This window comes from Episyrphus balteatus, chromosome 2, assembly GCF_945859705.1.
Source record: "Episyrphus balteatus chromosome 2, idEpiBalt1.1, whole genome shotgun sequence".
NCBI classification, from domain to species: domain Eukaryota; kingdom Metazoa; phylum Arthropoda; class Insecta; order Diptera; family Syrphidae; genus Episyrphus; species Episyrphus balteatus.
Window position 1 is genome coordinate 113,785,005 of NC_079135.1, and position 27,874 is coordinate 113,812,878.

General features: G+C 29.6%; 1 protein-coding gene across 1 annotated transcript; it reads right to left on the reverse strand.

Annotated features, from left to right (window-relative positions):
* Positions 1–325: 325 nt before the first annotated feature.
* Positions 326–27,666, reverse strand: LOC129909670 (uncharacterized). Its single transcript, XM_055986744.1, has 12 exons — positions 27,564–27,666; positions 17,904–18,009; positions 17,677–17,840; positions 17,479–17,613; positions 17,208–17,415; positions 16,839–17,140; positions 5,348–5,428; positions 1,464–1,566; positions 1,242–1,402; positions 1,022–1,156; positions 742–952; positions 326–683 (listed from the first exon to the last, which is right to left on the reverse strand). Exons 1-12 carry the CDS (start codon positions 27,648–27,650, stop codon positions 364–366), a joined length of 2,013 nt encoding a protein of 670 aa, XP_055842719.1. The 5' UTR covers positions 27,651–27,666; the 3' UTR covers positions 326–363.
* Between the last annotated feature and the right edge of the window lie 208 nt (positions 27,667–27,874).

The window sequence follows — 27,874 nt, forward strand, 5'->3', positions numbered from 1 at the left end:
CTCGTAAGATCATTAAACTCGAGAAAATCACTATACAAAATCAGAAATATTTTTTGTTAATTTTATTTTTCGGCCTATAGTTTATGCGCTATTTCTATATTTTTTGACGATCAAAGTTCAAATTTCATCGCTGTAATCTAAAAGATTTGCTTCCCATGAAGGGCCCTAGTGATATCTTCAAACAAAGCAAAATACAAAAAAAATAATTTATCGAAGTAAGACACATTTTATTGATATAATGTATCTTTACATCAGTCGAATTATTGTTTTCTTAGAAAATATAACAAATGACACTTATTTTTTTTTTGTATATACTTTAGGTCTTTCTTACTTAAAAGCTTAGAATAAATGCAATAACACTTTTTACAATTTCGAACTTTCGAAAAACTTAACAAAATCATACATACTATCGGCATAGTAATCAGGATGAATATCAGGATTTGTATTTTCTAACATTTGCTCCTTTGTACATCCTCCAGATAGTACAAGTAATGTCTGCAGTCCAGCTACCTTGCCAAATCCAATATCTTGTTCCAACATATCACCAATCATTATAGCCCGACTCTTGTCTTGAATATCTAACCGATCAATTAACATGTCTGCTAGCTGTTTGCCAGGTTTCGCCATAATAATGGGTGTTTTCCCACTAGCTTCTGATAAAACCTTGACATATGGACCGGGACCTGGTGATCAAAATTAAAAGTTAATCAACTATCAATTAAGAAAAAATAAACTTTTCACCAAGAATTTGTATATCTTTTGTTACTGGCAAAAATAAATCAGTTGCTCCACCAATTAGTAAACAATCTGGATGCCTTAGGTATTGATGAGCACGAATCATCTTAGCACCTGAAAGATTAAAGTCAACATCAACGACTACAGCACGAACTGGTTCTTTGTCAAAAATGTGTCGAGCTAATGCGGAGAAGCTTTCTTCAAAAATTTTTGTTGGCTGTAAAAAAAATACATATTCAGAAAACAATCAAGTTTGTAGATAACTTTAAAGTTTAAGGACACCTACTCCATCGATAACTCTAAAACCAGCTTTTCGAAGAGTTCCTTTGAACACATCAGTTCCAATGCAATAAATCAGGCCGTCAAAATTTATACTTAACAAATATTTGACAACGTTTTTCGCCGGACTGATGATATCTGACTAAAAGGACGAAAGTTCAACAAGATTGATCAAAATAGGTAATAAAAAGAACTATACTTTAGTGAGAAAAAAAATATGATCTTACATTATTAACTTCGAGTCCGACATCTTTGAAGCTCTTTTCACAAGCTTCATCACTTCGAGCACTGTTATTTGTTACGAAAAATACTTTTTTACCAGATTTGATTAATGACTTGAATCCTTCGGCAGCTCCGTCAACACCAGTTACAACATTCCAAACAACACCTTATAAAATTCCAATTATATTTTGGATAAGTTTGAAACTTTTGTATAAGTTTATATTCACCATCAATGTCCGAAAGCACCAAATCAATTGACTGAATAAATTCGATTTTTTCCTCAGGGCTCAGGTCCAAAATATGACGAGGTTTCGGCAATCGATGTGTGGTCTAAAATAATTACAAAACCCTCATTGAGATCAAAATTTTAAATGAGATTATCTAAAAAATTTTAAATCAAAAATGACAAAAAATGAAGTGTGGTGGTGAACCGTTTAAGATTCTGTATTTATATTTGCAATGAGAATGTTCCATCTGAAAAGTATTTTTATTTTGAATACCGTAAAACACTTGTTTTAGTACAAAAAAGGTATACCCACCCAACTGTTTTGAAAGAAATTTTGATAAAAATATAGTGGAGTAACTAAAGCTCAAAAATTGGCAATATTAGGGAACCCGGCCGAACAGCTTAGATTTTGATGGTCTTTTTTCTCAAACGTCGGTAATTAAAAATACTTTAAAGTCTATAGATTAAAAATTGCCGGTGTTGCCGTTTTGATTTTTTAAATGTAATTAAAGATTTTTGTGAACAAAATACATTTTTTTTCAAAAATTTTTCTTAAATTTCATAAATTAATTGATGCCAAAAGATTGTCTATGAAATTCAAGGATACAAAATATACAGGAGTGAGGGAATGCAATTTTCTTATTAATTGACTTCAAACACAAAAAAAAAATATTTGAACACAACGGCAACACCTACAAAATTTAAATATACATTTTTAAAAAGCTAGAAGCCTAGTCATATTTGTAAAATTAAAACTAAGTTAGTTGAATGAAGGGCTTTTGAAAGAATGGTAATTGAACTCAAATTTTTGAAAAAAAAAAAAAAATTATTGATAAAATTTTAACATGTCGTTTTTAAAACTTTTTTCGTAATATAAAATGCATTTATTTTCAAATGTTTTTGGCCGCATTTATTATGATTTGAAATTATAAAATGAAATGTCAATATGTATTACGGTTTATGAAAAAAATTAAAAAGTATTTAATTTTCGAAGAACTTTTTTTAATAAAAGTTTTTTTTTGAAATAAAAATGTAGGTATCTTATTTTTTTTTTCAAAGTTCAACATCTAAACATGAAATTATTTTTTATTTATTTAATAGCCCTTACTGTTGAAAGTTAAATAGCAAAAATTTAAAGTTCTTATTTACCAAAGTCTTTGAGAAAATTAATTATTTCGATGCAAAAATTCAGTTTTTATCAAAAAAAACCAATTGAAATTGAAGTATTTTTTAATTTTTTTTTTTTTTTTTTCAAAAGTGTGATATATATTACCTTTTCTGCTTCGGAATTCAACTGATAATATTTATGGCCAAAAATTTTTGTGTAAAATAAATTCATATTTTACTAGAAAAAGTTTGGAAAAGTCATTTATAAATTTTTTTAATAACATTTTTTTTTTAAATTCTGAGTTTAATTAAATTTAGTGGATTTAAATTTAAGAGATAAGTATGAGCTTCTGGCTTTTTAAAAATGTATTTTAAAATATTGTAGGTGTTGCCGTTGTTTTCAAAATATTTTTTTTGTGTTTGAAGTCAGATTGTGAGAAAATTGCATTTATCGCTTAAATGATGGAAGATTGTTCTCTACTCCCTAATATTTTTTTCTCTTAAATTACCTAGAGAATCTTTTGCTATCATTTGTTTTTTGAAATTTAAGCAAAAAAAATGGTTTTGTTCAAAAAAATTTTAATGTTAATTTTAAAAAACAATACGGCAACATCGGCAATTTTTAATCTATAGACTTTAAAGTATTTTTAATTACCTACGTTTGAAAAAAAAATCGTCAAAATCAGAGCTGTTCGGCCGGGTTCCCTAATAATCTGCTTTAGTTACTTTACTAATACAGCGGAATAAAAATGAAGTTTAATTTTAAATATTTTTGAATTTGACATTTTTTTTGTGTTATTCTGTAGAATAGCTAACTGAGTGATCTTTCTTAATTAAAAAATTCAATGATTTCATCTGATTGTTTATGAGCCTAATATCTTTATTCGACAGACAGTTAACTGACTGTTTATTAGAAGATTGAAAAATCGGGTCTTAAGCGTACTTTGTATAGTAACTAAAAAAATGTTTTTGAAATTGACCTTTTTTTTATTTAAATCTTTAGTGAATGGTAGCGACCCCTAAATTTTAATATTAAAATCGGAAAAAAATACCATATACTATGCTTATATGGAAGAACATAATGCAGGGGTGTCCCATTAAAAAATCGAAAAAAAGATTTTTTTGACCATATAACAAGCACCCTAATATACATCTTAGTAATCAAGACGGCTCTAACGATTTTGATTTAATGATTTTGTGTGCAATGTTACAAATAAGACCAAACTTTTGAAATCAAAAAAAAAAAACACATTTTTTGTACTGTGATTAAGGGTACCTGTCATATAACCGCTTTTTTAATTTTTGAATATTTCTAACACGACTAACCCGATTTCAACGAAAATGCAAAAGTTTTTAAGTACGTAACCGTAATATTGATATTTTAGAAAATTTTCAAAGAACACATTTTTGGATTTACATTTTTTGAAAAATCAATTTTTTGAAATCGGGTTAGTGAAATATTTCGAAATTTCGTTTTTAATTGTTAATTAATTATGTCTTCAAAATGACATACCTACCAATTTTTTTTTTTAAAATGTTCGAAAATTTTATAGGTAACCTACATAAAAATTACTTTAAAAAAAAAACGGCACTAACGATTATCAATATTTTATTTTTCTAAAAATTCCTTTTCACACAAGAAATCAGATGGCATACTTCGTTTTGGGATCCAAACCATTAAGAACGGAGTTTCATTTATTATAAAAACATATTTTATGTATTTTTTTTACAGAAATAAATTAAATTATAATTTTCCCTATTTTTACCATAAGAGTAAGAATCATTCATTTTACTTTTCAAGTTTTTCGATATCGAAGGTTGGTATTTTTTATTTTCAGGTGTAGGCAAAAAGATTGAAATTAATTTTTTTAAATATTAAATTTATCAAAAGAAAAAAAATCAAGATTTAAAAAGATTCCATAGAAATTTATAAGGTCAGAAAGCACACCTTTGAGCAAGTTTTATAAACTGTAACTTGACTTTGGGAGCAATCACACTATTATGTAAAACATAATGTATGATTGGTAAATTCTTTAAAGGTTCAGATTTTCAATTTAAAAAAATTTAATTTTCTGCGAAACTCAAAATTGAGATTTTTTCGAACAAAATACATTTCCCTTACAAACTCGCACTTTTTTTCTCACTTGCATTTTTTCAACTTGACATTATTTTTTTTTAGTAAAAAAAAAAAAACAGATTCTTGAGCCATTATTAACAGTAAGGCTAAAAACGGAAGGAGACAAAATCGGAAACATGAAAGAGCTGTTATTTAGCAATCTTATCTAGATTGTAAACTCTAACAGATTGACATTTAATTTGAATGCTTTTGCCCCGAATATGAGATGAAACAAGTTTTGTAATATGATCCTTGTTTGCTTTCAACTAAATTTCACTCTTCACTTCAACTGATTCATAGAATTAACAAGAAATCTGATAATAGCACTTGTAATGTAAAGTGTTCCAGTTTATTAAACAATATTTTTTAATTAGGTACACTTATGGACAAGGGGCAGTATCAAAGTTCTTAAATCCATACTCGAAAAACTGATTTCTGCGCTTTTTAACAACACTTTCACTTTTTATCAAATTTTTAAAATTTTGAATTTTTTTTGAAAATAACAAACAAAGAATTTTCTATCTTTCTTGTTAATCTAATCATCAATATTTATAAAAATAAAGATTAAGATTGCAATTTTCTTTCTTTCACTTTTTTTAAAAAAACAATCTTTTTGAATAAATTTTGAGTAAATCCAAAAACAAAAAGTAAGTACTACCAACCGAATGAATCCCCAAACTAAGTTGGACGAGCACATTTATTAAAATAACAAACAGGAAGACAGCGATATTCATGGTTCGAATTGTTTATTTCAAATCAACAAACATTCTTCTTCTAAGTCTGAAGAAAGCTCTGGATTCTGGATGTTGGGCATGCGACATGCCAATAAATTCGAATTTTTTCTTAGTTCCCACATACAAAATGGACATGATGAATGCATTAATTCATAAACCCCTACAACGCTCGAACGCCCACATTAATTTAAAAAAAGAAGACATAATAAAAATGATCGAGAATTTTTTAGTTTACTTTAGTAACTTGCCATTTTTACTTGGATGAAATCGGTTTTATTTTTGAAAACAAAAATTCTAATAAATATAGAAATTTAATGATCAACAACCAAATGCCGATACTGATTTTTCGCGACTGAAACGATGAATGCCTTTAACACAAATTAAGTAAACACCTTGCAATAAATTGATAATGCAAAAAAAACTGATACCTTTTCTGATGAACTTAAAGCTCTGATATAATATTAATTATTCTAGAGAAGGTAAATACGATTGATAAATGGAAATACAATACTTACAGCCACAGCTGATACAAAACTGATTCTTCTGATTATTTTTGAACGAAAAGTTTATTTATTTCTTGTAAGATTATTATATGGGAAAATAATGAGACTGCAACGTGTACTCAAACGTGGACAGATAGATTAATTTCATCGAACTTAAACCAGCAATTCGTTTGATTTGAAGACAGTGAGAGGATTTATTATAGAAGTCGGTTAGAATTTGAAAACAGAAGACAGATTTTTTGAAACTAAAACTTAACTGTGGAAATGTTATCCAGATCTGCTTCTAAAAAGAGGATGGTTCCTTATTCGAAAAGAAATGAATGATCAAAGAAAGTTGTTGAAAGTTAAATTCTTGCTCCACAACAAAAAATGTTCTTAGGATCATCTGATTTGAAAACTTCTCAATTCTTTTTAAGATAAAATATCATATTATCAAATCGGAAATATATAAACATTTTTATAAAATTAGCTAGTTTTTGTCCCAAAAGTATGATAAAATGGCACGATGTACCTATTTTACTATAAACGGAATCAATTTTTTACGAGGGAGGCAAAGACTGTTTTTTTTTTCCTCTTGCTTTCTAATTGAAGATAATAAATAATTAATTGTAACAAATGTAACGTTATTCGATATTAAATGGTTTATTTTTAGTTAAAAACAAAATTAAAATGATGAGTAGGCATTAAGGTACACAAATTTTTATATATATGTATATGGGTACCAGTTAGGTATATAATTTATAGCTGTATAAAGTATAAGATATTAATTACTTTACATTTATATCACAAGTCACAGATATCTTCTATTATAAGGTCTGTTTACCATTCCCAAACAGAGAGGAACCTTATCTAGACGATATTTTTAACTAAGTAGTAAATCGTAAATAGGGGATTCCCTTTGGACTCATAAGTCTTCGAAAGGCTCTCTGAGTTATTTTTAAATTGTATAATAACTTCAGAATTTGTAGGTCAACAATAAATTTAATTACGATAGTTTAAATGTAAGTTGAGAGGGAGTACTTCATAACCTGAAAAATAATAAAGCTCTGGGTATAGATCAAACTACAATAGAACTTTATAAAAACTCTACTATTGTATTCATAAAATAAAGGGCTGAGTCCTTCATTCGAATTTATAATTATGAACCTTAGGTCGTATAACGGCACACGATTACGATCACACGTTAACGTTTTGACTATTGCTCTCTCTATTTAATCAGTAGAAAAAGATAGGGACACATAGCAACCATACGTTAACGAACGTATGCCATAGTTCGACCCCTGTTTCCCAATTAGAGCTTTATAAAGCAATCAATTTTGCGATTTTTAAAAATTGTGTTCCGAATCGTCATGAAAACTATAGTGCCATTTCTCTACTCAACTCATTAGGAATTTTTGACGTAATAACGTCTTATAAATCGATGAACACTACCTGCATTCACGAAAAAGCGTGTCTCACAACTTGATCTTAAAATATTGCAATAAAGAATTACAGTGGTGACAAAAAATAATAAAAACAGAATTCTCTCTTACATCTTTTTGAATTTTTGTTTTGTTTATTTACAAGGCAGTGCCAGTCCATACAGGACTTCAAAATCACAATAACCGTAATTAAGTGCGCCACTACCTTGTTATCAAAAAATTGGGTTTTCAAAAAAAAATTGATATTTAAAAAAAAATCAAAAAATGTGTTTTTCAAGAAAATTGTACATCTTTTAATTTTACGTCTACTAAAACGCTTTTGCATGCGATTTTTCTGTGAAATCGGTTGAATCGTGTACGAGTTAGTCAGAAATTAAGAAACCGGATCTATGAAAGGTGCCGTTACAAGCTTATTTGCGAAATTACTCTAAAAAATGTCAACGAATTCGTTAGAGTAGTTAGTACCGTTAAATTTAATGTTAGAAATTAATTAATTAGGTATGGAATAAAATGTTTGTGGGGAAGATTTGGAGAGGTATGCTGAAGTCTATCTGTCAACCCGCGAACCTTTTAGAGATGAGTCATAAATTTTCATGGAGTAAACTCTGCCTCACAACACCTACGGAGTTAGTGAGATCTCCTAGACCTAATTTAAGTACCCAAAGATACTTGGCTGATATTCTCGAACAGCATGCGGTTCCAATCACCCCTAGATTTGGTCCACAAATCAGTCTGATGGACGATAATGCATGCTAGAGTGGTTTGAGAATATCTTCATGATTAAAATATGCCACCTTTGAATTGACCACACAGATATCCGGATGTTAATTCAATAGAACATGTCTAGGAAATGTTGAAAAAAATGCATTTGCGGCCGAAATTAACCTCCAAGCATTCTTGATTACCAGAAAACTGCAGTGAAAGAAAAGTTACAACAAAACCTTCAAAACTTAATTCGTGGAATGAATAGACGACTCCAAATTACCATATGCGCTAGAGGAGACAATGCCAAGTATTGAATAAAATTATTGGAAAGAACTGTCACGCGTTTCCATTTTTTTAAATTTTTTTTCTTAAAAAACAAAAATTATTTTAATATCAGTTTTCAGACCTTGAATTGCTAAATTTGGTTTATCTTTTTTTTGGTTAATAATACTGTTGCAATTTAGCATTTTTCTGACTTGCTAAACAATAAGCAAACACAAAAAAATACAACAAATAATTTTAAAGCCATTTCAAACAAGATGCAGGGGTATAACTAAAGAAAAAAAAAGTGTGCGTTAATTTTGAGCAGGAGTGTATTTTAGGTCAAATCTTTCAAAATTTATGACAATCAAGTTTGAAAAAAATCGGACCCACTTTTTTGACAATTTTAAAGAGCTTAGTAGTTTTTATTTTGTATTATTATATAGTTCAATTATTACAGTTTTTCTTTTATCAAATTGTAAATATGTATGTACGTATTAAGCTTTAAAGAGCAATTACGTGATTTTTTTTAAATTGTAGATGTATTCCATTCTTTTTTTCATTAAAACAAATTATAACACTTAATTTAAATGTGAAAAAAACTAAATTAAAATTAATGAAAAAAATATACAAATTCCAGCTTTAGGCGAGTAATAAATATGTACTTTAAAATGTTAAAGCAATTTTACTCATTGCCACAATTCCAGGGTTCAGATTAAATTCAATTCAAATATTATAAAATTTTCAAAGTTTCTATAACAGCCTACAGCGTATCCGAAACAGATATAACTTTTTAAACTGTCATTAACTATTATAATAATCAAGCTTTTAAGCTTCTTTATTGAAATATCATTTGATATCTTTTCGTATTAACCGCGAGAAACCTTTAATATAATAAAGTATAGACATAACATACAATTATTCTGACCCTCGTTAGTCATCTGCTTCACCTTTGCGGCTTTAAAAAGAGTTATCTGATCTGCCGGTAGATTTGTTTATGCTAAGCTGCATAAAGGATATATTGATTACAATGAGAAGGTTAACGATCTTCTTAAAAAAATTCACTGATTCATAATTCCCAACTGGTAGAAATCTTCTTTGAAAATTTCATAAACCAAATTAAGTTAAACTTGTTCATATAAAATCAAAACATGTACATGTGCGTGCATATGTCGAAAAAATAATTCTAATGAAGCTGTCAGTATTTTTATCGGACATAAAAGTCTGGAATAACAAAATCTGACCCATATATTATAGGGGAATAATACGGAAATTGGAAAATCAACTACAGATCAATTGCAGAAAACAGTAGTTGCTTTGTGTAGCTTTGAGTTTTGTTAGTTGTATAGAGGGAATCGTGTAGCCTCATTTTGATAGTAAAGAGGACAATTCTATCGATAAGTTAAAAAATTAAAGCAAATAGAAACAACCTTTGTACTTTCTTTTGTAATTTTATTAAATTGATAGTATAGTATTTATATCGATGAAGATTAGGATTGAAAAGGATAATGTTGAACGTTTTTAAATCTTCAACATAAATAGTGTGCATATATGTTGTTAGGGTGTCCCTTATTTCGAAAACGGCTGAATTTTCATGAATGACTACACAGGCTAAAAAGTTTCTTAATAAATGAAACAAAATATTCAAATCTATATCATTAGATTTACATATGTAGGTATGTTTGGGTACGCCTCAAAACAAACAACTGTGAGTTTTAAATCTTCAACGTGTTTACCCAAATCGTGTTTGCGTGCTCTAAAAATGTGTGTTTTACATAAAAAAAAGCTCTTATGAAATTTTATTTCCCCTCCTGAAAAATTTAAATTTGATCAAAAAGAGTTGTTTAGTAATAAAAATTAAAAGTTCCCGAAATGTTTGCTTCTTGCGTTAAATTATTTTTTTTTTCTTCAGTTTTTGTAGTTTTTGTGAAATACATACAGCTGTGTTCAAAATAATAGTAGTGCCTGCATCAAAATAACATTTTTTATAATTACGGTGCTTCTACGGTTAAAAATTTAGTTTCTTTGATGTCAAAGTTTGTAACGGTCAATTACTAATAAATGTATCATAGTTTTAAAATGAAAAAGAAGGTTCCAAATAATTTTTCATTGACTTTTGGTTGTTCTTTCTAATTTGACCTGTTCAAAATAATAGTAGTTAAAGTTATTTTTGAAGAATTTAAAAGCGGTTTATAACATAGAATATTTATTTTTGGTTTAAAAGTAAGTACTCATATAATAGGAACAATTTTTCAACAAAAAACGATTTGTTTCGGTTTTAATCTATTTAAAGTTCGAAGTGCAAAACACTTCAGTTCGGATAGCGGAAACTTTTACGAAAGCTGCTTGAAGAAGGGAAAACCTACTTGGAAATTCAAGGTCTTATGAGGATGCTCCCCTGCAATGGTAGCCAATGCAATAAACTCAACGAAAAACCCCAAACGCGCGGTAGAAAAAGAAAAAAGACCGTCGTAGATGACAGGCGTACTGTCCAGATGAGCAAAGCTGAGCCTTCAGCATCGTCGTTTCGAATCCAGAAGGCTTTAAGCCTGGATTGCAGTGCAGTGAACATTCGGAGGCGACTGTTAGAGACTAATTTGTACGCTTGAAGTCCACGAAAAGTTCTGTGAAACATGTTAAAAAGCGTATCCAGTTTGTAAAAGATTACATAAACTGGCCAGCGAAGTAATAGCGTAACATATTGTTTACTGATGCGAGCAAATTTGTCCTCTTTGGTGGTACTGGATCTCCAGAATACGTCCGACGTCCACCCAATACGGAATATGTTCCAAAGTATACGACGGAAAAAGTTAAACATGGAGGGTCGAAAATTTTAGTATTTTAACATATTTCTTTGTTAACAGCGGTACTTTATGTGAACTTCAAGCGTACAAATTAGTCTCTAACAGTCGCCTCCGAATGTTCACTGCACTGCAATCCAGGCTTAAAGCCTTCTGGATTTGAAACGACGATGCAGAAGGCTCAACTTTGCTCATCTGGACAATACGCCTGTCATCTACGACGGTCTTTTTTCTTTTTCTACCGCACGTTTCGGGTTTTTCGTTGAGTTTATTGCATTGGCTACCATTGTAGGGGAGCATCCTTATATAACCTTGAATTTCCAAGTAGGTTTTCCCTTCTTCAAGCAGCTTTCGTAAAAGTTTCCGTTATCCGAACTGCAGTGTTTTGCTCTTCGAACTTTAAATAGATTAAAACCGAAACAAATCGTTTTTTGTTGAAAAATTGTTCATATTATATGAGTACTTACTTTTAAACCAAAAATAAATATTCTATATTATAAACCGCTTTTAAATTCTTCAAAAATAACTTTAACTACTATTATTTTGAACAGGTCAAATTAGAAAGAACAACCAAAAGTCAATGAAAAATTATTTGGAACCTTCTTTTTCATTTTGAAACTATGATACATTTATCAGTAATTGACCGTTACAAACTTTGACATCAAAGAAACTAAATTTTTAACCGTAGAAGCACCGTAATTATAAAAAATGTTTTTTTGATGCAGCCACTACTATTATTTTGAACACAACTGTACATAAATCATCCCCACTCTAAAAATTGATTGATACTTTTCATAATTCAGCCCAGGAAGTACCGAAAAAAACTTTATAATTATTTTTAATGTTGTCATACAAAATATTGACATATGTATTACAAGTAATTTTGAAATGTTTTACTAAAAAATTCGGTAAAACTTTAACAGTTGATAGAAAATTATCAAAATTTGCAAATGTTTTAAGGACTAAGGTCCGTTTTCTTTACTTGAATAAATTTATTTAATAAATCAAAAAAAAAAAACGGACTCTATCAAGCACAAATAAAATGCACGACAGGGTCGCACGAACTTGCTCTTAGAGTTAAAGTTGCTTAAATTTTTAGGAAAAATTTGGAAAAAAAAATAAAATTCGTTTAAAAAAAAAAATAAAATTAAATCTGAAATTAAATTGCCCTCCAAAACAAGTATGCAGTTTTGATTGTTATGTTAACATGCATTTTTAGAAAAAAAAATTTCAAAATCGTTAGAGCCGTTTTTTTAACTAATTTTTTATAAATAATTTTTTGGAAAAAAAGTTTTAAAATAAAATTGGTATGCCATTTTGTAGAAATCACTAATCAACATCTAAAAACAAAATTTCAAAAAAATTCATTGTCCCGTTTTCCAAAATTTGATTTTTCAAAAAAAAAAATTTTCAAAATTTTTTTAAAAATCCAAAAATTATTTTTTAGGAAATTTTAATTTGTATTTAAATTATATAAATGCTTCTTCACAAAAAGTTTCGTTGAAATCGAATAAGCACTTTCGGGAGATAATCGGATTTGAAAAAAACGGTTTTATGGCAGGTACCGTTAATAACACCGGCACACAAAAAAAAAGTGTCATGAACCAGAAACCAGACCTATCTTTCTATATGTTTTTGGACCCGCTGAATCCGAATTTCAAGTCCGTTTGGCCCTGTCACCCTCCAGTTTTGAGTAATATGCAAAATACTCAAAAAAAGGTAGTTTTTGGGGTCTTTTTTACACTTTTCTCAAAACTGGAGGGTGACCGGGCAAAACGGACTTGAAATTCGGATTCAGCGGTCCCAAAAACATATAGAAAGATAGGTCTGGTTTCTGGTTCATACAACTTTTTTTTTGTGTGCTAGCACTGTCGCGACATGTCGCTGTCATTACCCGGCACACAAAAAAAAAAACGTTTCATGTACCAGGAAGCAGACCTATCTTTCTATATGTTTTTGGGACCGCTGAATTCGATTTTCAAGTCCGTTTTGCCCGGTCACCCTTCAGTTTTGAGAAAAATGCAAAAAACTCCAAAAAAGTCATAAAAATTCAAACAAAATGCACTCACAGCTCAAAACTGGAGGGTGATGGGGCCAAACGGACTTCAAATTCGGATTCAGCGTGCCCAAAAACATATAGAAAGATAGGTCTGGTTTCAGGTTCATGACACTTTTTTTTTTTTTGTGTGCCGGTGTAATGATTTTCATTTTTGAGATATTTCAATTTTACTAAAATCGTTATATGACAAGTACCGTTATTTTTGGTCCAAAAAAAATAATTCCAAAAAACCCTCTGGAGAGTAGCCAAATAACGCTACATACCAAGTTTGACATTAATCGGTCCATCCGTTTAGGCTGTAGCTCCTTATACAGACAGACAGACTGACAGACTGACAGACTGACAGACTGACAGACTGACAGACTGACAGACTGACAGACTGACAGACTGACAGACGGACTTCCGGGACCCACTTTTTTGGCATTGTCTACAATCGTAATGTCATGGAAAAATGTTATCTCAACTTTTTTTTTGTAGGAATGCATAACTTGATATATTATAGTACCTATATGGCAAGTAAAAATCAAGGAGCACTTTTTAAATAATTGTTGTAACTAGGTGTTGAACAGAAATAAACTAAAACTACAAAAATAAATTTTTAATTCTTACCCATTTTTGACTAAAGCAAAAAAACACATTTTTTAGAGATTTTACCTGGTGCAGGTTTTCCTAAATATCTTAAAATCTATGAGTTTTCTGGCAAACTAGTAAACAACTTTTTTGTTCATTAGGTATTGTTTTCTTCATAAGAACAAATTTATAAAACATTTTGTTTATTTTACATTTATCGAAGAAAATCGGCCCCAAAGTCAAAAATTATCATGGGTAAGAAAAATATAATTACCTTTAAAAATAATAAAAAAGATATTAACATTTTTTAAATGCAGTTAAAAAGAATAGCATTTCTTCTAAAAGTCAAGCTTTTTCCTATATAAAAAATTACAATCTTTTTGCCCCTCCCCGCCTAAAACTATAAGATTTTTTTCTTGCCTGAATGCAACCTACACGCCTAGGTTTTTTGTTACATCTATTGCAAATTACCCTGAACTATGTAGAACGTTTTTCCTATATAAAAAATTGCAAACTTTTTGAAGTTTTTTTCCTACAGATCGAAAACGGTCTGTCAAATCCAAAAACCGTTAATGTAATAAATGAAGGTAATAAAAAGATCTACAACTTTTACTTCAAATTAATTTTTAAAAAAGCTCAAATAAAAGAGATATGACGAAAATAAGAAAATCACCCTTTGGCTTGCTTCAAAAAAACCACCCTACCTCTTAAACCGAAGGTTTAATCGAAAAAACTTATTTAACATATTCTGTAGGAAATTCAATTATCTTTAAGATTGCTATACAATTTTTTCTGCTAGGTCCAATAATACGCGAGTTATGTGAAAAAGTAAAATAAATAAATTTTCAGAAAAACTGCATTTTCGGGAGCGTCTGCCGGGGGTTTGGCCTCACTTAAAATGTCTGCCATGGGTATTTTTGTCATCAGGGAGTCCACCGCTACAGGATGCGACTAATTTCAAGTGGTTACCCTAATTGAATCAATTTTCAGAAAAACTGCATTTTCAAAACCGTCTGCCGAGGGTTTGGCCACACTCAAAATGTCTGCCATGGGTGTTTTTGTTATCAGGGAGTCCACCGCTACAGGATGCGATTAATTTTAGGTGGTTACCCCAAAGTCTAAAAACGCCAAAAAAACGCATTTTCGGGACAGTCTGCCGGGGGTTTGGCCGCACTTAAAATGTCTGCCATTGGTATATTTGTTATCAGTGAGTATGTGGCGTTGCACATAGGGGTATTTGATAAATTTAGGCGGACAAAAGACAAAATTTTAAACTGATCCAAACGTAAAAAATTAACATCCTACTAAAAGTAGATAACCTGCTTAGCATTTTCTTATAGTTTTGAAATGATTTATCACTCCAGATGATTAACAGCAGTAGTCTAGAGTTCAAAGTTTTCAGCCCAAAGAAAAAAATATTTTTTTAGCGACAGTGCTTATGTAAGTACTTTTTTTTTAAGTGGCTATAGAAAAATGTTTTTATGGAATATTGATATAGAGATACGAAACTGTCTACTAGATGCTGTATCTTAATGTTATATTACTTTATAAATAAAAAAGTGATAAGTTGAATCTTAGTATAAATTAAACGTAAAAATAGTTTTCTTTCTGTGAAAAGTTATACTATTTCACATTATTGTGTCATAAAATTTAATGTTTTCTAAAGGTTAAACTCGTATCTACTCGTATATTGAATCTGCAAAAAAAAATTGCAACTAAGTGCAACTTCGACACATTTGCTCCTTTTAAACGTTTTAGGCTTTTTAAAACTCTAACCTTTTTTTCATGCATCCATATTTAGTTTTTTTTTTTTTTAAGATTCAACTTCTTGAATTACAGAACCTGATTTCTTATAATTTTTCCTAAATTTTAAGACCTTTATCTTGTCGATACCATTAATAAAACTCCATTTATAAGCGTTTTGATAGACCATTTGGGTCCATTCTTGACACTTTTTTGTTTAATCAAAAATTGGTTTTGAAAGAAAAATGTTTTTATTGAAATCCACAGTTAAAATACTTAATTCAGGTACTAAATACAAGTTTTTACCTTGTCGATGAAGTAAAACCGGAAAAATAATTTTGTCCGCGTAAAACTGGCAAATACCCCTATGTGCGTTGGTTATCAATAAATTTTAAGTGGTTACCCTCACTAAATCGATTTTCAGAAAAATGGTACTTTTGATGCGCTTTTTCTCGACAACGCCCCAAATAAACACAGGCAGACTAAGGTATTCGTCATCACCATGACCCACGCTACCTCTGACATTCATATGAATCGGTTACCTCTCACGCAAGAAATCTGCTCCTGGCTCTTAGACTATTCCTATCTTCGTGACCTTTTTTTATAGAATTTAAATTCAATCCTAAGTGGGTTTGAGGTCTTGTTTAATCACTTAGGATTGAATTTGAAAAATTTTTTTCTTAGAATATACCCAAGAATCATCCCTCAAACTTTTCTTATCTCATTCCGGGACAGGATATATTACTGATTGTAAATATTCCTTTTGCGTGAATAAATTCTACTAGCTTTGTGTGCTATAGGTCTTTTATTGATTTCGTTCTTATTTCAATCAGTCGACGTTTCGGTAATGGATATACCCTTCTTCAGGACTCTATTTAATTAATATAAATAAAATGTCTTAAACATAAAAAAAAAAAAACAAAACTAAAATATTTTTAATTACAATATTAAAAACTTTTTAACCTTCTCCAAAGTGGTTTGTTAAAAACTGCTTATCTTTTTTATATCAATGATATTGTAAAATTCAATAATAGAATATCTTGAAAAAAATTTTAGCTTGTGGAAAAAAACAAACCTTCAACTTCAGTTTCAATTCTCAAGTTGAGGCCAACTCTACAATTTGCTCCAAGTTGAGAAATAGTACAATACTAGTTGTACAAATATTTGAAGCTTTGTTCAGCAGTTTTTATCTCCTGAAATTGGCGATAGGTACGTACACATACAAAATTGATATTTTCGAAATTCATTCAATAACTTTTTATCAGGTTTATTACAATTTATTTTAAAATAAAAAAAAAAAAACTATTGCAACTAAAATATTTGTCTAATTGTTTAATTTTCTTTGGTTCACCATTAGATAAAATTGTTCAAATCAGCTAAACTATCGACGTAAAAATCAGGAGTTTCATCTTCAGGAAGTTCATTAAATAAATCATCACGTGTGGTTCCACCACTGAGTACAACTAACGTCTGAAATCCTGATATGTTGCCAAATTTAACATCACTACCCAATGTATCTCCAATGAAGAGCACCTTTTTTGGTTCTGTGATAGTGTAGCGTTTTTTCAGGAAATCACTTAAAGCTACTCCAGGTTTACCAAGAACTATAGCTTTTCTTTTTGTTGTTTGTTCAACGACGTTTATGAATGGACCTGGCCCTAAAAATGTTTTAAAAAAAAAATTAGAATAAATATTTGTTTTTGCTAGGATTTAAATTAATTTTACCTATGATGTCTTTTGTTCCTAAGGGAATTATTAAATCAGCTGCTCCGCCAAGGAATAAACAATTTGGATTTTTAAGATATCTATGCGCCCGCATGAGTTTAGCTACGCACAAATTGAAATCCACGTCGATAACAACAGCTTTAACCGGATCATTACAAAATATATTTACTGCTAAATCTTGAATTGTTTCTTCTAACATTCTATTTGGCTGCAAATAAGATTAAAAATTATTTTTTAAAAAATATCGAAAAACGTGTCCATTTTTTCTTACGCCATCTGTAACTTCAAAACCTGCCGATCTCAAAGTCTTTTTGAATGGTCCTGAAGCAATGCAATAAATTAATCCTTCGAATTCAATTTCTTTGAGGTAATCCGCAATAGATTGAGCAGGATGAATTACTTGTTCCTAGAGATTGATATTACTGGGTGATATAATATCGCAAGTTAATATTTGAAAAGATCAACTTACTTTTGTGGCAATTACATGGTTTTGTTCGAGTTTCAAAAGTTGATCTTCAATAACACGAATGCTATTATTGGTAACAAAAATTACATCTTTACCAATACTACGCAAATATTCTATCGCTTTTCCAGCATCGGGAATTGGTGCCTGAGTTGTTTGCCAAATAACTCCTTTAAAATATAAACATCAATATAAAAAAATATTAAATAAAATAATAATTTGAAATAAATTACCATCGACATCACAAAACACTTGATCAAATGAATTTATAAAATCTAGTCGTTCTTCGTTGGAGAGGTGTTTTAAATTCACTCGTTTTTTGGGCTCATGATTGATTAGCTAAAAATTAGATAAAAAATTAATGATAATACATTTTTGTTAAATAAAAAAAATCATGTGTGCAATTCACACGTGGTAGAAGTGAAACCTTAAAAAATCATTTTTCTTGCAAAAAAAATTTACCTATTTTTATTCTATCACCTTCAAATCCATGTTTTTTATATGACAACCTATATAAATTTTATATCATCTGAAAGCTTATTGTCTAAGCTCAAAATATATATATCGATCAGGTCTATGAGACATCTATCTACAAAAAGAGCTAGAAAAGCACGTATTTTTATCTTCTCACGCTATTAAATCCATTTTCTTCCCTAACAACATATAACATACACCATCTGAAAGCTTATTGTCTTAGCTAAAAATATATATATAGATCAAGTCTATAAGACATCTACAAAAATAGCCCAGTAATTTTAGACATTTTTTACCCCAATCTGCGGAAAAATTCCTACTGGGCTCGATTTTGGTATAGACCTTCGTTACGGCGCCACAGTGCGGCCTTTTGAAGAAAATTTGGACAAAAATCATTTTCTTCAATTTATAGGTACATTTCACTATTTATTTGTACAAAATTAGCTTAACATAGAATTTCTTAAGATAAAACACAAATTTTGATTTCATAAATATTTTTAAAATACGGAAATTCTTCTCTGATGAGGGATAATCTAAGTTATTATTTTCCTTTTGTTTGGCTTATGCAGTTGCAGTTGATTTTGTGCCAGTACTGTTTGCTAAAAAGTGTTTTTTTTTCTTTTTTGATTTGATTGCTAGAGCAAAAAGGCCGCTACTTTTGTACAAGGGATGCCGCAAAAAAATCATGTTCCTTGCTTTATTGAATATCTTTAAAAATTTATACTGACTCAAGTTTTTGCAATATAGAATAACATAATGCTTCATATTTACCGCAAAACTCATGTGGTTATATACTATATAACCACATGAGTTTTGCATGACTATATAATATATAGTCTATGCTTTTACCCTGAAGTATTATGTTCAAAGAGTAGTTATAAATAAGGCTCTCAGAATTTGAAAACTCTCATGGAAACTTATAAAAATGCAATGCTTTGACCTAACTTTTACCAAATCAAGGAAGGGACTTTAAATATTTTTTGTAACTGCACTTTAAATAAAAATTATCTCAAACAACAAAAAAAACATTTTTTTCTTAACATTTTAAGACTTAATAAAAAAAAATAAGATTTTTTCTGGTGCAGGTTTTCCTAAGTATCATAAAATGTACATATAAGTTTTTTGGTAAACTTGTGTATAACATTTTTGTTTATTATTGCTTCCTACATAAAAATAAATAAATCAAACGCTTTGTTAAAAACACATTTCTCGAAGAATATTGGCCTCAGTCAAAAATTATCATGGGCAAGAAAAAATGAACAGACTTTAAAAATTAATATCTGAGCAATCAAAAAAGATATCAAAATTTCTTAAACGCAGTTAGAATAAATAACATATTTTCTAAAAATCTTAACTTTGCTTATACCAATTGTTTTAACAGAGAAATCATCATTAATATGAGTAAAGGTATATAAAAGTAATCGTTTTCTTTAATCATCGTAACGTGGTAGCAACTTTGTAGATAGAACGTTACTGTAAAACAATTTTTTTCTTAGAATAAACCCAAGAATCACTCCTTAAATTGTTCTTATCTTATACGGGACAGATGTCGAAAAATTAAAATAAAACAAAAATTTAAAAAACTTTTATTTACACAAAAATGTTTTTTATGGTTTGATCTACGCTTTTAAAAAATCATTAAAAATAGTGTAGCAGTTTGTAGCAGTAAATTTATACAGTAGCACATAGCCAAACATATAGTGTATGCGTTTCTGTACAAATTAGAGGATATTTTGACCCGCTAATTTTTTACGTCTATTCAAAGTTTCTGAACTTTTCCAAAAAAAGGAAATTAAATGATTATTTTCAAAATTACAAAAAAAAAATTTTAAAACCTCCAATTGATTTCCAAAATTTTTTATATAATAAAACATTATACCTTCTTGATAACCCAAAAAAAATTTTTTGTTTAACTGTTAACCGTACTTATTAAGAAAAATAATCGTTCGGACTTACCAAACCAGACTGACTAAAATAAATTTTTCTTGTTGCCAATGCATAGTTGCAACAGACTTTGCCGAAAAACTATTCTGCCCAATGAGAAAAAAGTTTTGTTTTACAATGGTTTGGTTATTAGACTATATAATGTAACCGTTACTTTTGTAAAAATCGCACATATTTTTTTTTCTTTTTGTCCAAGGAGTGCCGCACTGTGCGGCGTTGTAATGAAGTTGTGAAAAATCGACATTGATATCGCGTCCGCGTTAGAAGTTATAGAGGTCAAAAGGTCACGAAAAACAGTTTTTCGCATATATCTCGTGACCTGTTGCTCGGAGGTCAATAGGGGTCTATAGAAAATCTGTTCGTCATAAAATTATCTACAAATATTGCCTTGTGCATTTTTCTGTAATAAATTACTGGACTAAAAGAGCTAGAATTTTTTAAACTCGATGAAATTTCATCAAAAACATTTATTTTTATGTTCTCATGCTATTATTTCAATTTTTTTGTTTGACAACCTATAAAAAATTTTAAACCATGTGAAAGCTTATTGTTTCACCTTGTATAATGATGTATAAATCTTATTTCAAAGATGTCTACAAGAGAAGTTAGAATTTTTTAAAGTCAACCATGTCGAATTTCCAGACTGAGATTACGGTACACCAACAGATCTCCACAGGTGTTTTGAGGTATTTTTCAATTTTTTCAATTTAAGATTGTGTAACTTGTAGAGCACGTACCGTTATGTGTGATACATCAAATAAAAGGCTATGTTATCAGCATGCGTATTAAAGTTAAATCAAATTTTTATGTGCACTAGATCAAAAGATATAACGTGTGTTGGAAAAGAACATCTTTTTACCGTTATCTCCGAATTTTGAATATGAAATTAATTGAAATTTTGTACAATTATAATTTAATTAATTACCTATCTACAGTACATCTATCTATTAAAACAAAAAAGTTATAACAAGTTGAAGTCGTGTCGCGTTTTCGTTTCATCTTGTTTCAAATCACTACGATACTAAAGAAGTTTTCACTTCAAAAAATAAAATACTTCAAAACATTAGAAGTATAGCGCTTCTTCTCTGTTTTACTTTAATTTAAATCCCAGATATTAATAGTAATAAATATTCACTTTAACATTTTCACTATTTTATGTCAGTGTTGACGCTGGTTTAGAAAAAGGTGAGTCGGCAAAATTCTCGAAATTCGAATTCTGTATAGTTTAAATAATATAATCGAATCAATGCAATGTTTGTTGTGTTGTTTTGAAAAACCTATCGTCGGAGAGTATTGGTTTGTGTACAACAAATAGATATTCAGCTAAAAACTCCTGGTAAAAGCAAATGCAAAAATACCAGCATTTAGTTGAAGCATGATAAGTGGTAGAGTTATGATTCCCGGGAACGTATAGGAATCCCACTTTTTGAAATCTTATTTTTCAAAAATCCTGAAAAAAGTTTTAATTCCGTTTCCTAAGATACTGCTTTCTGAAAATCGCTGTTTCTAAAATCCCGCTTATTCGAACTCCCGATATTACTATCCCGATTTTTTAAATCCCGACAGATTCTGTCAGGTCCCGTTCCCACTTTTTGAAATCCCATTTTTCAAAAATCCTGAAAAAAGTTTTAAAATTCCGTTTCCCAAGATATTGCTTTCTGAAAATCGCTATTTCTAAAATCCCGCTTATTCGAACTCCCGATATTACTATCCTGATTTTTGAAATGCCGACAGATTTTGTCAGGTGCCGCTAAAATTATTTTTTAGAATGCTTATTAAAAAATATTGGAAGAATTTTTTTTTTGCTCATATTTTTTGGACATTCATTAGAGAATATTATACCAAAATTGGTTAAAAACGGGTCATTGTGCTATCGTTGAGTTAGCAAGTGAATTGGAGGGACAAAATTATTTTACGGATATAATTTATTTTCTAGCTGCGATTAAAGTCTTGACTACAAAAGGACCAAACCTCGCAGATTATTTTGAAGGAGGACTTTTGGTTTTTAAGAACAATAGTTTATAAAAGTATCATTTATGTTTTTAATAAGACTAAGAATCAATTGAAGCCCTCTGGAAAAATCATGGCTTCAAGGTTTGGGATACGCAGGTTATAAAAGTAGATTCCACAAAATCTTTTTGATAGTATAACAGAGCATCCAATGAATAAAACCATTTGAAAGGTCAACTCGCTCAATCACTTAATAATTTTATTTATAAAGTAAAAGCAAAAATTGCATTATATATTTTGTATACAAAAAAGTTCCACATACGCCCCAGTGTCTGTTATGTTCCTTCTAATCTAATCCCTTAATAGGGATGCAAGTTGACTTTAATTCACTGACGATTTAGTTGTTTTTTCAATTGTCCAGTTGTTCTTTGTGAAAAAAAATATTTTGAAGCATCTTACCTAACTACTTTATACTTAACATTAATGACGAAAATTTCATACTTTATCTTTTATCACAATTCACAAACGACAAAATGCACTGTTGACTACTTACTGATGTCAAACACCTCATTAACTCATTAATACCTTCTGCTTCTACACTGCATCAAATTTATATACAAAGAAAATAAAGAAAAAAAAAATGGGCAAATTGCTCGGCAATGCCACTGTTATGGAAGTGTTCTGAACAGCAAATTTACGAAAATCCGAAGCTAAGCTACAATTTACTTAACCAAGAAATTTTGAAAGTGGCAAATCTTGGGAATGTCGCTGACCTCACACAGGCAACGAGGTATTGGAAACAACGTTGCCTGCTAACCGAGCGTTTGGCCCGCCGCCATGCATCGGGAGTTCGGCGTAACATTCCCAACAAATCTACCAGAGAATTACTGGGCGAACAGGAGTGTGACGGATGCCACTGAGCAGATCTGCAAACACTGAAAAACGGTTTCTAGCGATCAATGTTCAGTTACGTGCCATCACAAACAGAAGACACACACTTCCGACGTTATACTAGTAAAAACATTTATATATTTTAGTGACATACTGAAAAAAATACAGTGAATCAAACCGAACATTAAATTTACATGAAAATATTTAAGTCCTTGTTGTTTAGTAAATTGGTTTGTGTATTATATTACAAAAGAAGCGACATCTAGTGAATAAAAAACATTTACGATAGTGGAAAAATCAACCTTCTGTGAATGGTTAAACACATTTCCGAAAGGTGTCATCGACATTATAATTTTGTTTTGTGCATCGATTCGTTAACGTTTGAATAATATGAATTTGTGGGTCTTGCTCTTTGCAGCTGCTTTGGTTCGGCTGCAAAGATGCAATGGAATGATGAATGGTGGTTGATGATGGCAGGTTGAGGTCGATTGCAACAATAAAATATTCCTGTTGGCAAAATACGGAACAAAAAAATAATTCAAAGTCAAAGCCAATAAAGTTGAGTTTTTTTAAATGCTATAAAAATAAATAAACCTGCAAAGTTACGATGTTTAAAAATTGATACACGTGTAAATGGGCAATAAGTTTTAACGTTAAACGGTTAAACTATAATTTGAATGTTGATAAAATATTATAAAAATTATAATTAGACATTCGTTGGAAAGGGCATCCTAGGTTTTTAACAGATTATTTTAGCTTCCAATATATGTATACAAGTGCTGAAGAGCAAGTTTAAGATTTGCAAAAAAAAAAAAAAACAAACTCGATATAAGTATGTAAAGACTCTTGATGAAATATCTCAAAATAACAAAGCTCTTGATAGCAGTTGATGAGTTCTTTAAACTGTGTTGGATAGCAGCAAACGCTCCAAAGCTCCTGAAACTTGCTATAAAAATAATTTCTATAAAAAGTTCTGTAAAATAAAAAAAAGTTAGAAACCTTAGAAAAAAGTTGGTATGGAGTGTCCATTTTGGCTGTAAACTAGTGCGTTATAAATGCACGAATGGGTAGCACGTTCCGGTTCTTATGTGAAAAGTAGCTAAGTATTTCTATTTCTAAGAATATTTTAGTTTAATCTTATGAGAAAATTAACAAGAAACTAAAAAATAATATTTTTTTTAATTAAATTGTTTTTTTTTTTAATTTCTGGAGGTTTTTAACTCCAAACCAAGTATGCAATTTAATTACTCTTAAAACAAAGATTTTTTGGAAATTTTGTAAATCTTTTTTGTAAAAAAATATTAATTCTTAAAAAATTATTCTTAATAAAATAAATTAAAACAAATTCCAAAAAAAACTTGGTATGTCATCATAGCGGATATTTTTGGAAACATAAAAATAAAATATCAAAATATTTCATGAGTCCTTTTTCGAAAAATTGAATTAAAAATTTAAATTAATTTTTTTGAATCCAATTTTGTATTTATTTATTATTTTTAACACTGTAAAAGGAGTTTTTGCAAAAAAAATTTCATTGAAATCGAGAAAGTAAGTAAAAACAAAGTAAAACAAATTTTTGTTTTTTTTTTTAATTTTAAAATTAGGGCTTTATTTGCCAAAGTAAACAGTAAAATAAGCCCCACTTTAATATGTTCTTAGTACTAGGACAAGTTTAGAATTCTTTTAAGTGGTTACCACGATTTTATTCAAACTTGCCAATTCAGAGTTTTTGAGTTTATCCCTAGAAGGAAAATTAACATTTTTAATATTCATATTTTAATACATATTATAAATATTTTTGGCTAATGATCTTAATTAAAAATGGTGGGTATACTGTCGCATGCAATTGCGTATTTTTTAAATAAAAATAATATTTTTTTTTAAATCTTTATTAACGGTACCTGTCATAGAACCATTTTGATGATTTTTATACAGAATTATTTTCCTTACAATAAAATAAAAATCATTTTTTTGAAAACTGGTCCATGATTTTTGTTTAAATTTTGGTTTTTAAAAGAACCAAACCTTTGAAAAAAGTATTTAGGTACATAAAAAATATTTTTATGTAAATTTATGAAATTTAAAGAAAACCTTTTTAGGTAACACTCCACAGTATTGGTCCTTTAAAGTTATTTGCAAAAAACAAGTATTTGACTTTGAATTACTTTTTACACACAAAAAGAAAAGATTTGGAAATTAGCTCTTTCCTGAGTACTACTTGTAGGTACTTAAAAAATGAAAATTGTTTTTTCTTAAACATCCACTTGGATTTTTCTACCCGTAACCCTTTGCACATTTTTTAGCTCAAAATATTTCAAAACTTTTGCGTATGTAAAAACTTTTCACTTTGAATTTAAGTTCCTTGGAGTATATTTTTCTGCTCCAATTTTGTTGTAATCACAATTTATGCATTCGCGATTTACAAACAGTGTTATTACATGTGTTTTCTTGGAGAAACATGATTAGGTACATACAGCCCTATTCTGCTGTTCCCGTGAATCTCAGATCCGATTCACACATTCGGTTCACTTTAACTCTACCTTGCCATTCTGCTATCCATCGGGTAAACTGCATTATCATCCCTCAATTTGACGTCCAGGTGAACGTCAAATTAAAAAAAAAATGGCGACGAAGTAAATTGAAAGGAAAAAAAAATTTTTTTTGTGTTTATTTGCATAGAAAAAATAAAAGCAGCCGATTAAATGTTAAGAAATAATTAAAAATTTATGAAAAGTGGCATTTTGCTTAATTTCAACGATGGTGAATTTATTTTTACAAACAAAAGTGACAGATCCGCAACATTTTTTATGCGGATTGCAAATGTATGGAGCAAGTTCATTCACGTGATTATTGGAATACTGAACAACATTACCGATATTACCGACGCGTCTGTATAAGGATCTACATCCTAAACGGATGGACCGATTGACTTCAAATTTGGTATGTAGCATTTTTTGGAGACCCTCCAGAGGTGTTTTTGGAATTAATTTTTTTGGGCCAAAAATAACGGTACTTGTCATACACCAATTTCAGTAAAGCTGTAATTGCTCAAAAACGGCTCCAACGATTTTGTTTAAAAAATTCAAATGTAAGTTTGAAAACAAGGTCTATCTTCTAATGAAAAAAATTTTTTTGGAAAATCATTATTAACGGTACCTGCCATAGAACGGTTTTTTTTAAATCCGATATTCTCCGAAACGGCTTATTCGATTTCAACGAAACTTTTTTTGAAGAAGCACTTATATAACTCAAATATAAGCCAAAAATAAAATTTCAAAAAAAATAATTTTTGGATTTTTAAAAAAATTTTGAAATTTTTTTTTGAAAAATAAAATTTTCGAAAACGGGACATTGTATTTTTTTGAAATTTTGTTTTTAGATGTGGATTAGTGATTTCTACAAAATGGCATACCAATTTTAATTTAAACATTTTTTTTAAAGAAAATCTGTTCCTTCTGCCTTCATTTTTTTTCAAAGTACAAAATCTCGGCAGTGCGCAAGCATGCGCAGCTAAATATTTTTATTTTGAATCAACAATTGATTGGTACACATACCCTATTCGGCTTAATGAATGGAACCGAATGGATTTTTTACGGTACCTGCCATAAAACCGTTTTTTTCAAATCCGATATTCTCCAAAACGGCTTATTCGATTTCAACGAAACTTTTTGTGAAGAAGCACTTATATAACTCAAATATAAGCCAAAAATAAAATTTCAAAAAAAATAATTTTTGGATTTTTAAAAAAATTTTGAAATTTTTTTTTGAAAAATAAAATTTTCGAAAACGTGACGTTGTATTTTTTTGAAATTTTGTTTTTAAATGTGGATTAGTGATTTCTACAAAATGGTATACCAATTTTAATTTAAACTTTTTTTTTAAAGAAAATCTGTTTTTGGCCGATGATTCCGAAACACCCTGTGAAATAATTTTATTGAAATTCATTGGTATAACAGCCCTAGAAATGTCCTTCAAATAAAAAAAAAAATTGTACCGCTAACTCAATCCGTTCAAAAGTTATGATTTTTGCAACGAGATAAGTCATTTTGGACAACCGTGCGACGTGAGTTTGGATTCCCCCCGATGAATAGCAGAATCGTAATTGGTGAATATTTAGCGATTTTTCCCCCCGATGGATAGCAGAATAGGGCTGATACTTTTTGACTAAAAATCGAGTTTTTTAACACACTTTTAAAGCCTCTTAAAAAAGTTCCAATCACCATGACGCTGAACTAGTAACACTAAACAAAAAAATATTGTGCTGTCTAAAAATATGGCTGATAGGTAAAATTGTAGATGACCTATTGAACTTCGAGATTCTTACCTTTGAATCCCCCATTGATTCTGTTATTCAAATTATTTTTATTCTTCAAAATTCAATTTTGAATAACAAAAGAAAATTTTCGTTTTTAAGTGTTTTTTTATTATTATTGTTCGCGTGAAATGTATCTTTTATTTTTTTCTTTTTAATTAGCTCCCGTAACCGACACCAACCCCAAGCAAACTAACCATCATATCAAAACAGAAAAACCGTGTAGTAGGTAAAGTAAAGTAGAAAGTAAACTGAGTTCCTTCCTTCGGTCCGTAGGGTAGGATAGGGTGTTTATTTTGCCGCAAATTTTTTTTTGTTTTACCTTTATAAAACACCACAGCAGCGCCACCAACCACAATTGATTGTATTTGCTTTTATGATGATGTTCCATGTTCCCTCTTTTCGTCATGGATGGACGTGCAGTTGACATTGACGACCAATCTCTCTATTGAGAATAAGTGCCTCACAGAAATGAGTATGCTTTCATATTATATACATATACAATACATATATATGTATTTAGATATATGAAAATATATGTTTCTATAGACAATTGCGGACATTAAAGTCATACTCTTTACACATTCCATTTCATTAGTATTTATACGTCTCTATGGCATTGGGATTTACTTG